Source organism: Podarcis gaigeae, assembly GCF_964106915.1.
Source record: "Podarcis gaigeae genome assembly, chromosome: 1".
In the NCBI taxonomy this organism is placed as follows: Eukaryota; Metazoa; Chordata; class Lepidosauria; order Squamata; family Lacertidae; genus Podarcis; species Podarcis gaigeae.
The window spans coordinates 21,031,755-21,047,277 of NC_139678.1; the positions used below are offsets into that span (position 1 = coordinate 21,031,755).

Here is a 15,523-nt window from a genome sequence, read left to right on the forward strand (position 1 = left end):
AAAGGAGAACCCCATACCCCATTCTGCCACACACACCCCATGCCTACATTCTCCCAGAAGATAAAAGCAGTGGTTTGTTATGCCTTGGCCTTTTTCTGGGTTTTCCTGAAAGTGACTAGCTTTTCTTCCTGCTTGACAACCCACCCCTTGGCAGCCCTGAATCTCTCTGGGCCATCCAACTCGACAGGTGGTGATCTAAGACTCGCTCAGTGGCTCTGGACACAGTTGATTTTTCCTCTGGGTAAAGGCTCCATTTCAGTGGTAGCATATCTGTTTTGAACACAGAACATTTCTGAAGCTCTCCTTATCAAGAGAAAGGACATGTGAGGTGTTCTTTAGAAGTTGAAGCTGGTTGTCTCAAGTTATTTATTATCTAAATACTGTAATGGCTTCTATTGTTTGATTTTCTGATCAACAAGCCAAACAAAAAGGATTGTTTTGGGAGCAATTTATATAAACTGCCTTACAAATACATAAATGTGCCCTGGCTCCTTGCGTAGCATGGAAAAATTGTGTGATTTCATGTTACTGAGTCAGAATTAATAGGAGTGTAGAGGAAGATCAGGGAGTCTCCAGTCTACTGAGCTGACTATTTCCCCCCAACAATTCATTGCTGCCCTTTTTCTTTTCTAAGAAATGAAACCACTGACTAAGGAAATGCCCAGGGCTATAGAGAGGAACAGGTGAAGCAGGTGAAACACTTCATTTTGACAGGACAGGTCTAGCTTTTAATCACAGTGAATTATGTTAGCAGTACATTCCAGTCACAATGATTTGCAGGAGGGGCTTTAAAGTAAACATGGATTAGGGTTGCTAGAGCGGGGCCCAAGTGGATGTGTTATTGGTTTGGCCGAATTCTTTCCTAATAACTGATTAAGAATTATAGCTTTCTCATTTATTCTTCATGAGGGATACTTACAATGAAGGCAAAAATCTCCTAGTACAATGTTGTTCCCAACCTCAAGTGGGGATGAATTTGCCACACCCCAACTCCTCTGAGAAGACGACTCAGAATGATTTTGTCCTGGCGAGAAGTTGGGGAAGGATCAGGTAGGCTATCAGGCCAACCAATCATCTTGTAAGAACTGAACCAAATACCCTGCATTGTTACTAATGGAGCTTCTCAGGCCAGAGGTATAACCCTGTCTGAAGGTTCAAAGAAACAATTGCAGCTTTACAGACACTTCTGCAATGTTTGCACATGTGGAAGGATGAACACTTTTCCTTCTATCCAGAATTGACCTCAATATATGGAAAATTCATCATATTTGAAGCAGGTCTAAGAGAAAATCCTTGATGAGGCAATGCTGTCCAGACATCCTGCTCCTTAAGCTTCTCCACAATTGCTAAATAACCTCCTTCTTGGTCAAGGTTCTCCAGGCAATACCAAACATAAAACAATGCCCACAGCTCTGTTTACAATGTTGTTCTGGCTCTGTGGTGGGAAGACTGTAGAGCTCATTGATGTCATGGGATACAGACCAGTTTCCCTTTTATGTTCTGGCCGCCACCTTCAATTGTCAGTAAAAGTCATCAAGAGATGAGCACATTGTTTTTCTGCAAGTGCTCAGTCATGGTGCTCTCCCACTGAACTATTGATGCACTCTCTTAAAGGTGATAAAGATGGGGAAATGGAGTTAGACAAGTTAGTCATGCCACTTCCTGCTTCTCAGAAGCACCTGCCATATCTGTCCTATAGATAAGAAAGCCTCCAGGGACCTTTTGTATGCAAAGCAGATGCTCTATCACTGAGCTAGAGCCCTACTGCAAAGAAAATACTGTCAGAACTAAGGCAACCTCATAAAAGTTAGAGAGATGGAAAATTGGGATTAGACTGGTTGGCTCTACCAGGTCCAGCTTCTCAGAAGCATCTCCCAACTCTTCTAATCTCCCAAAATCTTCAGGAACCACGTAGCAATTGGGTCCTTTTGGTAACACGTGTTAAGATCAGGAACACCTTTTTTTAAAGGTCACTTGAAAATGATGCAGATGTGTGGGAGGCTTCTACTCCCATTCACTTGAATGCAGGTAAACTCCAGGGTGTGATTGGGGACCCTGATTAACCGGGATCCCTGAGAGTTCTACTCATGTTCAAACAAATGCTAGTAGACTTTCTCCATGCAACCAACAGAAATATACCTTTAGATCTAAGGCTTCCATATAGAGTTCTTGCATTCCCAGAGGGCCTGCAACCATCCACATCTTCCTTCTAATGCTCTGTGAATTACAATGCACTACAGTGTCAACCATTCACCACATTTGCACCATCTTCCATATAATAGCCCTTTAGAGCATGGGTAGGCAAACTAAGGCCTGGGGGCTAAATCTGGCCCAATCACCTTTTTAAATCTGGCCCCCTGACAGTCCGGGAATCAGCATGTTTTTACATGAGTAGAATGTGTCCTTTTATTTAAGATGCATCTCTGGGTTATTTGTGGGGCCTGCCTGGTGTTTTTACATGAGTAGAATGTATTCTTTTATTTAAAATCATCATCATCAATCTTTATTACGGTCCAGAGACCCAATAAATTGTTACAAAGCAATGCACAATTCAATTACCTCCAGGTTAAACAAGCATTTTGTTCAGACTTAAAGATAGGGATCATTGGTTCTTGCAACCACCGATAAAAACTTTGCTATTGCTAATGTTCTAGCATTTGTCCGGTCTTCCAATAGGAACCTGACATAGCGAGCCTCTGATTTTCCCGGGAAATACATCTCTGGGTTATTTGTGGTGAATAGGAATTCGTTCATCCCCCCCCCTCAAAATATAGTGCAGCCCTCCACAAGGTCTGAGGGACAGTGGACTGGCCCGCTGCTGAAAAAGTTTGCTGACCCCTGCTTTAGAGATTTGAATATGGCTATGCTATCTCCTCTTTCCCAGGCTAAACATACTCAGTTACTTCAATTGTTCCTCATGAGGCTTGGTTTGCCTCCTCTGCACCCATTCCAGCTTATCAATACCCTTCCTAAATTGTAGTGCCCAGAACTAGCCATAGTATTCCCGGTGTGGTCAGAATAAAGCAGTACTGTGACTTCTCTTGTCCTGGACACTATAGTTCTGTTGATGCAGCCTAGAATAGCTTTTTTTTTTTTTTTGCCACTGCCTCACACTGTTGACTCATGTTTAGCTTGTGGTCTCATTCATGATAGGATCGAAAAGGGCTAGATAATCTTAAAAAAAAAATATAAATCCATTGCTAGCACTTTACAAGTTCTCAGTTGCGCCACTAGGGTATGCCATTTTAGGGGGTGGAATTTTTTGCAAATTTCTTCAGTGAGGGGTTAAAAATATGTTTTGGGCATAAGGAATTCAAATCTGCTATTATTGTTGTGACTGGACAACATTTAGCTTGGTAAATCCTACTGGTTAGGATGTTGGTAGTAGTAGCATTGCCCGACAAGTAATTTTTAACACACCGATGAAGAGTCTTCAACCTGTAAACGAAGCAAATGCAGATATAGCACAACATTAGCTGCGTATGTAGTCGTGTAATTGTAATATGCAATTCAATATAAAGCATGTAGCATATATAAGAATAACAATAATATAATTATTAATATATAATATAACTGCAAGTACTTGGGAATCATTTTTCATGATTTTTATGGAATTTGACACACATTTTTTCCACAAAAATTAAAGGAGACATTTTTTTAATTCCACAAAAACGTTAAAAAGTACTTCTTTACCAAGCAAAACTATATTACTTTAACCAATCTTTTGAATTCCCAAATCATCTTGCACCCCTCACCCATTTTCGGAATTAAAAATTAAAAATTCAACACACCCTATCACGGAATGCCAAGTTTTGGTGGCAAGAACTCTGACCAAGGTATTCCATGATTTATCACCAATATTGTTCTTCCTGCCTAATTTTCTGCTAGTTTATATCATCAATTGCAGTAATCTCACTTTCCTTGACATCCTCTTTTCCCTCTGTATGTTTTCCAGAAATATCTCCAAATCCTGTCCTATTCCTCAGTGCTGGTTTCAACAAGAGTATACTCAACTTCTTATTCTTCAGTTGCTTTCTGGGTACAAAGGTATTTCAGGAAGAACCCCTCTTGCTTTGCTTGCTTCTTACTTTTTCTTGCCTTTCATTTGCAATGCTGAGCTCCAGGTGGTTGTTTCTTTTTGCAGCCATAGCTCATTCGAAAAAATGAATACAGTTTCTAAAGAAGATTAAGATGTGACTGTAAGATTTATAATTAAGTGCATTCTCTCTCTCTCTCTCTCTCTCTCTCTCTCTCTCTCTCTCTGTGTGTGTGTGTGTGTGTGTGTGTGTGTGTGTGTGTGTGTGTACGTAACCTCCAATCAACTCTATGGTATATCTGTTTCATATACAGTGGTACCTTGGTTCCTGAACAGCTTAGTTGAAGAACAAATCACCTCCAGAACGCAGCAAACCTGGAAGTATTTTAAAAAGAAATCTTTAGAAGAACTTGTTCATCTTTAACTAATGCTCTGCTGGGCTTGAGGAGGAAATGATGGAAATCTCTGTTTCCTGCCCGTTGACCTTCCTTTGGTTAAAGCCACGTCTTGACAAAAGCTGGCACAATGTGGTAATCTTATCCTTCAGTAAGCAGCACAGCAAAGATGGTAAATAAAACATTATTGCTGCCAGCTGCTGAAACAACATGATAGGAGAATGTTCTGCTCAAGTCAATATTACTTTGAGATATTTTCAGATAGTTGTCATCACTTTTATCCCGAGGGTGGTCATCGTTAATGGAACAATGGTGTAACATACATGAGTATTTGCTGGCCCTGGGTGAAACAGACACCCACAGACGTGCTCCCTACAAAATGATCTTTAGTTGGAGTCAAAATTAGCATGTGTCCATCTGATGTCTACAAACGGTATATCCACACAGAGGAAAAAGATGGAATTTGTCGGAAAGCATAGAAGTAATTTTAACAGTGAAGCTCATCGGTGTACATGTACAGCACTGGAGAGATGGCAACTGTGAAACAACATCCCTGAAATCAATGCTTGCCTTATCTTCTACAATTGGGGAAGACAAACATACAAGATCCTGGTTTCCCCCCCTGAGATATAACACTTGATAATTGGTCATATTATATTCAGGAATGACTTTGGCCACATAGAAATCAACAGTTTTTTTTCTTTTCAAGAAAGTTGTGATCTTAGGCTGGCAGGTTCCTTGATATTTGAACATAAAGTACCGTATAAGGTCCAATTTAAAGAATTTCCCATGGAAGCTTTAGAACTCAAGCTAGTTTACAATTGGTTTTATACTGAACTGAAAGTTGAAAGCATTGCATTAACAGAAGGATACAAATACAACTATGCATGTAGGTAGGTTAGGTAAAGGTAAAGGACCCCTGCACGATTAAGTCCAGTCAAAGGTGACTATGGGGTGCGGCACTTATCCCGCTTTCAGGCCGAGGGATCTGCCGCTTGTCCACAGACAGCTTTCCAGGTCATGTGGCAATCCTGACTAAACCATTTCTGGAGTAATGGAACGCTGGGATGAGTGCCAGAGCGCATGTAAATGCCATTTACCTTCCCGCCACAGCTTCAGTGGCGGAGCAAGCCGATTGGGCACCTGGGGCAGCGTGCTTACCCTGTGCCCAGGGGCAGGGGCAGCCACCCATGGGGACAGGGCCAGCTGGGGCAGGATGCATCTAGGTGTCCTTACCTAATTGGCTGCTGCAGCAGGAGGTAGAAGCAAGCTAGGGTTATAAATGGAAGGTAACCTAAGGAGAAGAGAGCTTACTCTACAAGCAAGAGGGAAGAGCAAACATCTCAGCCCAAAGGAGCAAGTGTCAAAGTAATAAGCGACACTACTGGACGTGTGTTTTTTTTGGCGGGAAAACCTAGGTATGTATAAACAGGATCTGAAAAGTAATTGTTCATAATACACCATCCAAAAAGGACAGGGTGAAAATGTTGATGATTTTCCAAATCATCAGTAGAACTAGACAAAGAAAGTAGAACTAGACAATGAAAGTGCAGGGAAAAACAGGAGGAGGTACGTGGTGCAGAGACAGCTAGCTGAATGTGTGTGAGTGGGAAGAGGTACCAGTTAACATCAGGCCACCAGCCCCCTTGCAGAAGTGGCTGTCTCTAATAAGTGGCATTTAACATCAGGGCCTGGTGAAGCTGCCTGAGTGGCTGAAGCAGCTCAGGACACTCCCCAAACTAGGACTCCTTGCATTGGTTTTGAGGTAGACAGAATATAAGGCAAGCCGGTTGTGGATGATGGGCTACATCACTAGCAAGGATGATGAACTAGAGGGAACCCCAGCTGATGAAGTGTTAATTCATCACAATTTATTTATTTTAGCAAAGCAAATGGACCAATCAGGGCACAGTAAGGCCGCTGTCTGCTAGGATCCCAATACTGTGAGAACTGGAAACTCAGCAGCTAAATCCTAGGGGTGGGAAGTTGTTAATAAAGCTAGTACTTCATGTGATTCTAGCAGGGTAGCTGGAGGAGCCATAAACTTGGAATTTTTGGAAAAGAGGTAAAAACGAACTCCACTGTATATACAATTCCACATACCACATATGTAGCTAGTGGGATAATTCAACATAGTTTTAATGAACAATTTAGAAGCATTCAAGAATAGTAGCTATTTCCACACCTCACATGGGCCCCACTAATTTTGACTCATTCCAACTGATTTCTTTATTAAATCTAAACTATAACATCTTTATTGCCATTCTGGTCAATGGATTAAAAATGTTTATTGGCGGCTATATATACCTAGAACAAACTGATTTTGTTCCAGGGCAAAGAATGACTGATCCAATAAGAAAATCATCAAACATTCTTCATTTTAGTAAAAAAGCAAAAGCAAATCAAAAACAAAACTGAAATATACTCGGAGTCCTGTAGTGATTTCATGCTCTTTATTGCAGCTTATAAAACGATGATTGAATTGCTCCCCAAATCTCAGGGTTTGCTATACATTATTTACACAATGAGTCCTGATTCTGCTTCCCTCCTGGAGCCTGATTGATCTTTTCCTGCAGGCCAATCAGTTGTTGCATTCTAGGATCCTACTTGCCTATTTTTCTAGGATCCAAGCTTAGTACATAACAAAAACACTTTAGCAAGTCTCTCATTTGGAATTTTTAAAATAATAATAATAATAATAATAAATTTTATTTATATCCCGCCCTCCCCAGCCGAAGCCGGGCTCAGGGCGGCTAACAACACTAAAACAGTACAACATTATAAAAACATTATAAAAAGTAATTAAAATCAAAATTGATGGCAACCATAAACTAAAGTTTTGTAAAGATTGCCAAAGGAGGGAGTCAGGCTGCGCCCTGACCAAAGCCCAGGTGGAACAGCTCTGTCTTGCAGGCCCTGCGGAAAGATGTCAAGTCCTGCAGGGCCCTTGTCTGTTGTGACAGAGCATTCCACCAGGTTGGAGCCGCAGCCGAAAAAGCCCTGGCTCTAGTTGAGGCCAGCCTAACCTCTCTGTGGCCTGGGACCTTCAAGGTGTTTTTATTTGAAGACCGTAAGTTCCTCTGTGGGGCATACCAGGAGAGGCGGTCCCGTAGGTACGAGGGTCCTAGGCCGTATAGGGCTTTGAAGGTTAAAACCAGCACCTTAAACCTGATCCTGTACTCCACCGGGAGCCAGTGCAGCTGGTATAGCACCGGATGAATGTGATCTCTAAGCGAAGACCCCGTAAGGAGTCTCGCTGCGGCATTCTGCACCCGCTGGAGTTTCTGGGTCAGTCTCAAGGGCAGCCCCACGTAGAGCGAGTTACAATAATCCAGTCTGGAGGTGACCGTCGCGTGGATCACAGTGGCTAGGTCAGGGCGAGAGAGGTAAGGAGCCAACTGCTTAGCTTGGCGGAGATGAAAAAATGCCGCCTTTGTTATAGCTGCAATCTGCGCCTCCATGGAGAGGGAGGTATCGAAGATTACACCCAAACTCTTAACGGACGGTGCTGGCACTAATTGCACCCCCGCAAGAGATGGGAGTTGCCCCCTCAGCCCCATGTCGTGCAGTCCCAGCCAGAGGACCTCTGTCTTCGTAGGATTTAACTTCAACCGGCTCCCACGTAACCATCCAGCACTTAATTGTGTAGAACCAAATTATTTAGTGGAAGTAGTTAAGAAATTTGAATTTGGCTCCAAATTATTATAAATTCTGAAAGGCATATATGATAGAGATTCATATATCCTTCTGTATACAAAGTAAATTACATGCGGTTACCACTATCTGCCTGCTCCATATGTGAAAATTCACTTATCCAAACATAAGGAATTATGTTATGCACTATGCAGATTCAGATATCTAAACAGGTAAATTTCCCCCAGTTCCTTACTTCTTTGTTCTTTGCTATTTGGTAGCAGTCATTTCAAGAAGAAACCTTGGGGAGAATGGAGAGAGGGATTGGACAATTCCCTGATTAGAAAAGTTCCCAAAGGAAATAATGAAAACTGTCAACTTGTTATATGCAAACACTCACCTAACAAATGATTTCGAGGGAATGCATTGTGGGACCTGTATGTATTTCTGTTACATAGTTCTGTAGAACTATGCCACAAGCAACACATGAGGAATACTCATTCCCAGTAAATTTTGCTATTGAATTATTTGAGTATATTTCCATAGGAGAGTGATAATACATTCTGTCTGGTGGTGTTTGCGTTTTCTTTTTAGTGATTCTCAAATTGCAATGAAACCAACCATCCTCCTCTCCTTGTTACTGATTGTCCTTCAAGTCCACAATGGTTATGGAGATAAAGCTTCAGTTGAAGAAAGCATTATTTCCACCATTGAAGACTTTGCCTTTAAAATCGCCAAAAGGGTCTCCAGACAAGTAGCTTCACTCCAGGGTGGCAAAAATATCTTCTTCTCCCCTATGAGTATCTCCATGGCATTTTCAATGATCGGCATGGGTGCTAAATCAAACACCAAAAAGCAAATTTACAAAGGACTTGGATTGGAGAAAATTGGCACAAGCATGATACATAAAGGATTTCAAGAGCTCCTCAAGGTGCTGACCAGTTCAAATCATCAAGGCATGGTGAACATGGGGAACGTCTTGTACCTAGCTAAGGGCATCAAAATAGCCACTAGGTACAATAAGGATATCCAAAGTTTCTACAAATCTGAGATCTTTGCTGTTAACTTCAAAGACAATGTAGTGGCTGAAAAGCAGATAAATGATTTTGTGAAGGCCAACACTAAAGGAAAAATACGCGAAGTAGTAAGAGGCATAGATCCAAACACCATGATGGTTCTTGTGAACTATATCTACTTCAAAGGTATGTTGAAGAAAGATAAGTAATCAATATTTAAGGCTATGAATTGTTTCGTTATTATCATCATCATCATCATCATCATCATCATCATCATCATTATTATTCCCCACCCATCTGGCTGGGTTGCAAGGAGTATACCTTCAAAACAAAGGAAGCTTTGCTAACTAAAGGACATAACTTTGTCATCATTGCCTGCCAAGTTACCAGTTGCTAAGGGGTGGCTTGAAAACTGTTGAACGTCCCAAAATATGTAGCATTCAATGTAGCATTAGAAAAGGACACGGGATGAGGCTGAGATGGCTAACCTGCAGGCTTCCAAATGTTTTTGGGCTACATCTTCCACCATCCCTAACCATTGGGCACACTGGCTGACACTGATGGTGGTGAACTCGAGCAACATCCAGAGGGCACCAAGGTCCCTGCCCCTGGATTTTTATCTACCAGACAGGAAGCAGCTCCCCTTGACTCAGTCCACGTTTGGGCCCATGAGACCCCACTATTCCCATTTCTTCTCTCCCTTGCTATCTTCTGAAACAGGGGTCAGCAAACTTTTTCAGCAGGAGGCCGGTCCACTGTTCCTCAGACCTTGTGGGGGGCTGGACTATATTTTGAAGGGGGGGGGGGAATGAACGAATTCCTATGCCCCACAAATAATCCAGAGATGCATTTTAAATAAAAGCACACATTCTACTCGGGTAAAACAACAGGCAGGCCCCACAAATAACCCAGAGATGCATTTTAAATAAAAAAAAAAAACCATTCTACTCATGTAAAAACTACGCTGACTATCTGCGGGCTGGATTTAGAAGGCGATTGGCCATGTTCTGAAACAGCAATAACATGTTGACTTACCCTTGGCAATCTTTCTCCTTTGTCTGCACTCTCCTGATTCAAGACACTGCTTTCATACACATGGCTGAAGGTTAATTATCAAATAGGCAACTAACTCTTCCTTTTTTCTAAGATGAGTGGGAAAATCCATTCCTTCCTGAAAATACCGAAAAAGGAGATTTTTTTTGTTGATGACAAGACAACTGTGAAAGTCAACATGATGAAGAAAACTGACTATTTTAGACATGTACGTGATGAAAGTCTTTCCTGCTGGGTCATTGAACTTCCTTACAAAGGAGGTGCTGTTGCCTGGTTCATTCTGCCTGACAAAGGCAAACTGGAGGAAGTTGAGGATGGTTTGAAAGGGGAAACTTTGTCCAAATGGAGAAAATCTTTAGAAACAGGGTAAGCCTTTTCTCTGCTGTTTCTATATGTCCCTGTAGTAATTAGTATTTGGTAATTAGTAATTACAGGGACGCAGGTGGCGCTGTGGGTTAAAGCCTCAGCGACTAGGACTTGCCGATCAAAAGGTCGGCGGTTCGAATCCCTGCGGCGGGGTGCGCTCCCGTTGCTCGGTCCCAGCGCCTGCCAACCTAGCAGTTCGAAAGCACCTCCGGGTGCAAGTAGATAAATAGGGACCGCTTACCAGCGGGAAGGTAAACGGCGTTTCCGTGTGCGGCTCTGGCTCGCCAGAGCAGCGATGTCACGCTGGCCACGTGACCCGGAAGTGTCTCCGGACAGCGCTGGCCCCTGGCCTCTTAAGTGAGATGGGCGCACAACCCCAGAGTCTGTCAAGACTGGCCCGTACGGGCAGGGGTACCTTTACCTTTACCTTTAATTAGTAATTAGCATGGAATAAAGGCATCTGTTTTTAAATCAAGGAGGACATACAGTGGTGCCCCGCAAGACGAACGCCTGGCAAGACGGAAAACCCGCTAGACGAAAGGGTTTTCCGTTTTGGAGGCGCTTCGCAAAACGAATTTCCCTATGGGCTTGCTTCGCAAGACGAAATGTCTTGCGAGTTCCTGCAGGTTTTTTCCCCTTCCCCCCTTTTCCTAAGCCGCTAAGCCGCTTATCAGCTGATCCGCTAAAAGCCGCTAAACCACTAATAGCGCTAATCCGCTAAGCTGTCAGTGGGCTTGCTTTGCAAGACGAAAAAACCGCTATACGAAGAGCCTCACGGAACGGATTAATTTTGTCTTGCGAGGCACCACTGTATGTGCAAAGGACTCTGCCAACACACCAACAGAAGAGCCAAGAAACTAACTGTGGTGAAAACAATTATGTTTATTTAATATGACCCTTTAGGGGACCTGCAAAACAAATTATACTTAGCCTAAGCAAAATGTGGTGTATGAAGACAAGTTCCCTAAAATCATGACTGTGCTGGTCCCGGGGGTAAGGTACCGTGGGCGTAAGCAGAGTCCACACGAAGAGGGGCGAGGTCCGAGGCGGAGAGCCGGGCGGGGAACAGGAACGCTGGAACAGGAGGCCGAGCAGGGAACAGGAACACCGGATGGTCAGGAACAGGAGGCCGAGCAGGGATCAGGAACACAGGAAGGTCCGAAGCCAACAACGACGTTGCTCCCACAACCTGGGACCAGGCTGACTGGGCTTTTATCCTCTTCTAAGGCCAGGGGCGGTCCCGGCCCCCAGGAGCCCCGCCTCCTCTGGCCTTAAGGCGAGCACTCCTCCTGGGAGCAACCAGTTCCCTTCGCCTCTCTGCCCTAAGCCTCTGCAGATCAGGAGAGGCCGAAGGGTTACTGGGCCCTGGAGGAGGCTCACCTGTAGCCACTGAGTCCTCAAGCCCCTCTGGGGCCAGAAGGGTTTCACCTGGGGCCAGCTCCTGGTGCTCTGCCACAGGTGCAGGCTCTTCAGCATCTAGGCCTTGCCCCAGTTCAGCCGGCCCTGGAAGCGGGGACTCCTGTGCAGGCTGGGATTCCTCTGGTTCATCCTCTGAATCAGAATCCCAGGCCATCACAATGTCACTCCTGACAGCAGGGCATCTTTACAGGTGATACTCAGTGATGCAGATAAAATAATTGGAAGGGATACTTCCTTCTTTCTCTAAGTTCCCTGGTGAGCTTGACAAGTGCAGAGTAGCCCTACTGGACCTGCCCCCCTTGCCCCCAAATGTGCATGCCAAGCCTAAAGTTCATTTCCAGTGACCCAGTACAAGTCTGAATAAGGTGACCAAAGGTTGCCCTTAACCCAATACTGCCTCAGTTATTTACTCCCTGCCATCTCCTCACTTTCCTTTCCAGCCCAGACTAACAGCCAATTAAAGCAATCAAGCATTGCCACTACAAACAAATGACTCCCAGTAGTATGAAAGAGGCCAAAAAAAGAGAGAGGTTTCTTGGGGCCAGTTATGGGCTATTGTGGGAATGATAAGGGCCCTCCCTCTAGTGCTAGGATTTGCCTACCTAATGTTTCAAGATGCTGTAGGAGTCATGAGCACTCATCGCCATCCTATTTTCCTTTACTGGGTCAGCAGGAAAAGACGCTTGTAAGATTCTCTTACCTGCAATGAAGCTTAGAACTTTGTGCTCTGCTCTCCAAGTACAAGATTAATTTGGTTAGCAGTATGTGCTCACCGTATTCCCATGGGATTTAGTAAGCTATTCTCCTCCCACTCTTGACAGCAGCAAAGAAACACAGAACACAATCAGAACTGATATACTCAGTGGTGTTGCATGTTTTGTTTGCATGCTTGTGGGACCAGGGGCTGGGTGTGAAACCCAGCACACCAGCCCAACCCTTGCTGCTGCCACCGCTGAGTGGATGTGGGGTGTGGAGGGTTCATGGGGCCACGTTGCACCACCTGCCCACTCGCTCACACAGGGCCAGGCCCCCCCCCCAATGCTGCCATTCAGCGAGAAGACTTGCAGCACGGCAGCAAGACCCCCCAGTGTCAGGCAGGGTAGAGGTGCCTGCAAGCTGACACCTGGTTCACGCCCCTGCCGAATCATGCGCCTGGGGCTTCAGTCCCTGGCCCTCCCCACACGACGCCTCTGGATACACCCGAAAACAAACTGCAAAATGCTTCCCTTTAAGTACCAGTATATGTAGACCTGAAGCCATAAATGCTGCATATTTCTAAACAAAGTTTCTTATCGCCTATCTTTTAATGTTTTGATTCTTGTTCAGAACGCAATTTTATTTGTCCATCCCCAAATTATCAATGGCTACATCCTACGATCTCAAAGATTTGTTGCCTGGGCTGGGCATTTCCGAAGTCTTTACTCCCAACGCTGACCTGACTGGAATTACTGGAGGTGGCAAGGTGAAGATTGACAAAGTACGTATTTAAATGTGGTCAGTTTGGGTATTTCATGGTATGTGATTGGACTTTTTACAAGATTAAGTAGGTGATGGAAGGCACTCCATACCACTGAGGCCACCTGAGCCTCATGTGACAGCAATGGATCCAGAAGTGCCCCCAAACTGCATACCCACTCCTTCAAAGGGGGTGTTACCCCATCAAGAGCAGGCAACCTCCCATCCATCCAATCTAGGGGACCACCCACTAGGCTCTGGGGACAAGGATGGAACTACAGTGCCCCAACCCCAAACTCCTTGAAATGCCTCAGAAGGATACTGTGGTCAACAGTATCAAAAGCTGCCAAGAGATCAAGTATACTGAGCAGTGTCACATCCCCCATCCCATCTCTCTCTTGATAAATATCAACAACAAGGGCAACCAAATCAGTTTCAGTGCCATGACATGGCCTGAAGCCAGACAGGAATTGCTCCAAGTAATTAGCTTCCTCCAGGGATGCCTGAAACTTGACCACCACCATCTCTAAAGTACTTGTCCAGAAAGGGGATCTTCTTCTTCTTTGGTGATTACTCGTAGCCGAGTAAGATTGTCTCCCAAGAACATGGTATTAACGGTGAGTCCATATGTGACTGTGGAGGCCAGTTCTGGATCCGCATATACAGGTGGGGACATAGGTTTCTGGGTGGGAGTTGATCACGGTGATCAACTTAGCACAAGATCAACTCTTAGCATGTTTCTCCCTTGCGTCCTGAGTTTGAGTGTCTTCAAAGCCCATGACACCTTTGGTAAAGGCTGTTCTCCAATTGGAGCGTTCATAGGCCAGTGTTTCCCAATTGTCGGTGTTTATACTGCATTTTTTTAGATTTGCCTTGAGAGAGTCTTTAAATCTATTTTGTTGACCATCAGCTTTACGCTTTCCATTTTTAAGTTCGGAATAGAGTAGAAAGGAGATATTTGCCACTGGACAATAGTGGCTTAACACTTCTGGGTGCAGGGAGATTGTCTTAAGGAAAGAGTGTACTATCCCTTCCTTCAAGGCAGATGGTACCTTTTCTCCTTCCAATGAAGCATTAATCATTCCTGGTACCCACCCAGATGGGATGCGGTTGGCGCTGTGGGTTAAACCACAGAGCCTAGAGCTTGCCAATCAGGTCGGCGGTTCGAATCCCCGCAACTAGGTGAGCTCCCATTGCTCGGTCCCAGCTCCTGCCAACCTAGCAGTTTGAAAGCATGAAGTGCAAGTAGATAAATAGGTACCACTCTGGCAGGAAGGTAAACGAGCGGTTCTGTGCGCTGCTCTGGTCATGTGGCCCCATGTATGCTGTATGCCAGCTCCCTTGGCCAATAAAGCGAGATGAGCACTGCAACCCCAGAGTCGTCTGCGAGTGGACCTAATGGTCAGGGGTCCCTTTACCCACTGAGATGAACATCTGGGCCACTTCAAATAAAGTGGAAAATTTGTTATATCATGCCTTTATTCCATTGAGCGCAATGTGTCACTCATGTCTCTCCACCACAAACCTACATCAGGTCGCTTTAGCTCTGCATTGTATTCCTATATCCAACACACATACATCCTGTACCCATGGGGAAGAACAGTGATTGGGCAAGTACTGGGAGACCATCCTTTGAATGAGAATAGGGGGAGTATACATGTGTCTTCCATTTCATCTGTGATGTGTTGGAGGCTGTGATGGTTTCCAGTAAAATATACCTATTTTCCCTCCTGTGCAGGCTTCTCACAAGGCTCTTCTGGATATAAATGAAAGTGGCACCGAGGCAGCCGCCGCCACCTTTATGAGCTCTATGGTTGGAGCTGCTCCTGGGCCCCCTCCCGTTCATCTGGTCTTTGACAGGCCATACTTTTTTTTCTTAATGGCATCAGTTGATGGGCCCATGCTTTTCATGGGGAAAACAGTAAACCCAGCTCATCCATGAACATAAGGGGACCATTCCGAGGCTTCCAATGGCCAGCTTTCTTAGTGACAAAAGAGCCCCCCCCCTTTGTTCTACAGACGCTGTGGAATCAGCCCAATATCAAAACCAGCAGTTGATTTTTAGGATGACTATGCCACTGACTACAAACTAAATGTAAAATAATGTTGATTGTAAAACACTGGTTCTTGGAAGTAGGTGAAATTCATGT

At 44.4% G+C, this 15,523-nt stretch overlaps 1 protein-coding gene across 1 annotated transcript; it reads left to right on the top strand.

The window, feature by feature from the left end:
* Positions 1–10,227: 10,227 nt before the first annotated feature.
* Positions 10,228–15,315, top strand: LOC310851933 (serine protease inhibitor A3M-like; the record flags this gene model as incomplete). Its single annotated transcript, XM_083754612.1, has 3 exons — positions 10,228–10,499; positions 13,245–13,395; positions 15,112–15,315. 3 exons carry the CDS (start codon positions 10,228–10,230, stop codon positions 15,313–15,315), a joined length of 627 nt encoding a protein of 208 aa, XP_083610738.1.
* Between the last annotated feature and the right edge of the window lie 208 nt (positions 15,316–15,523).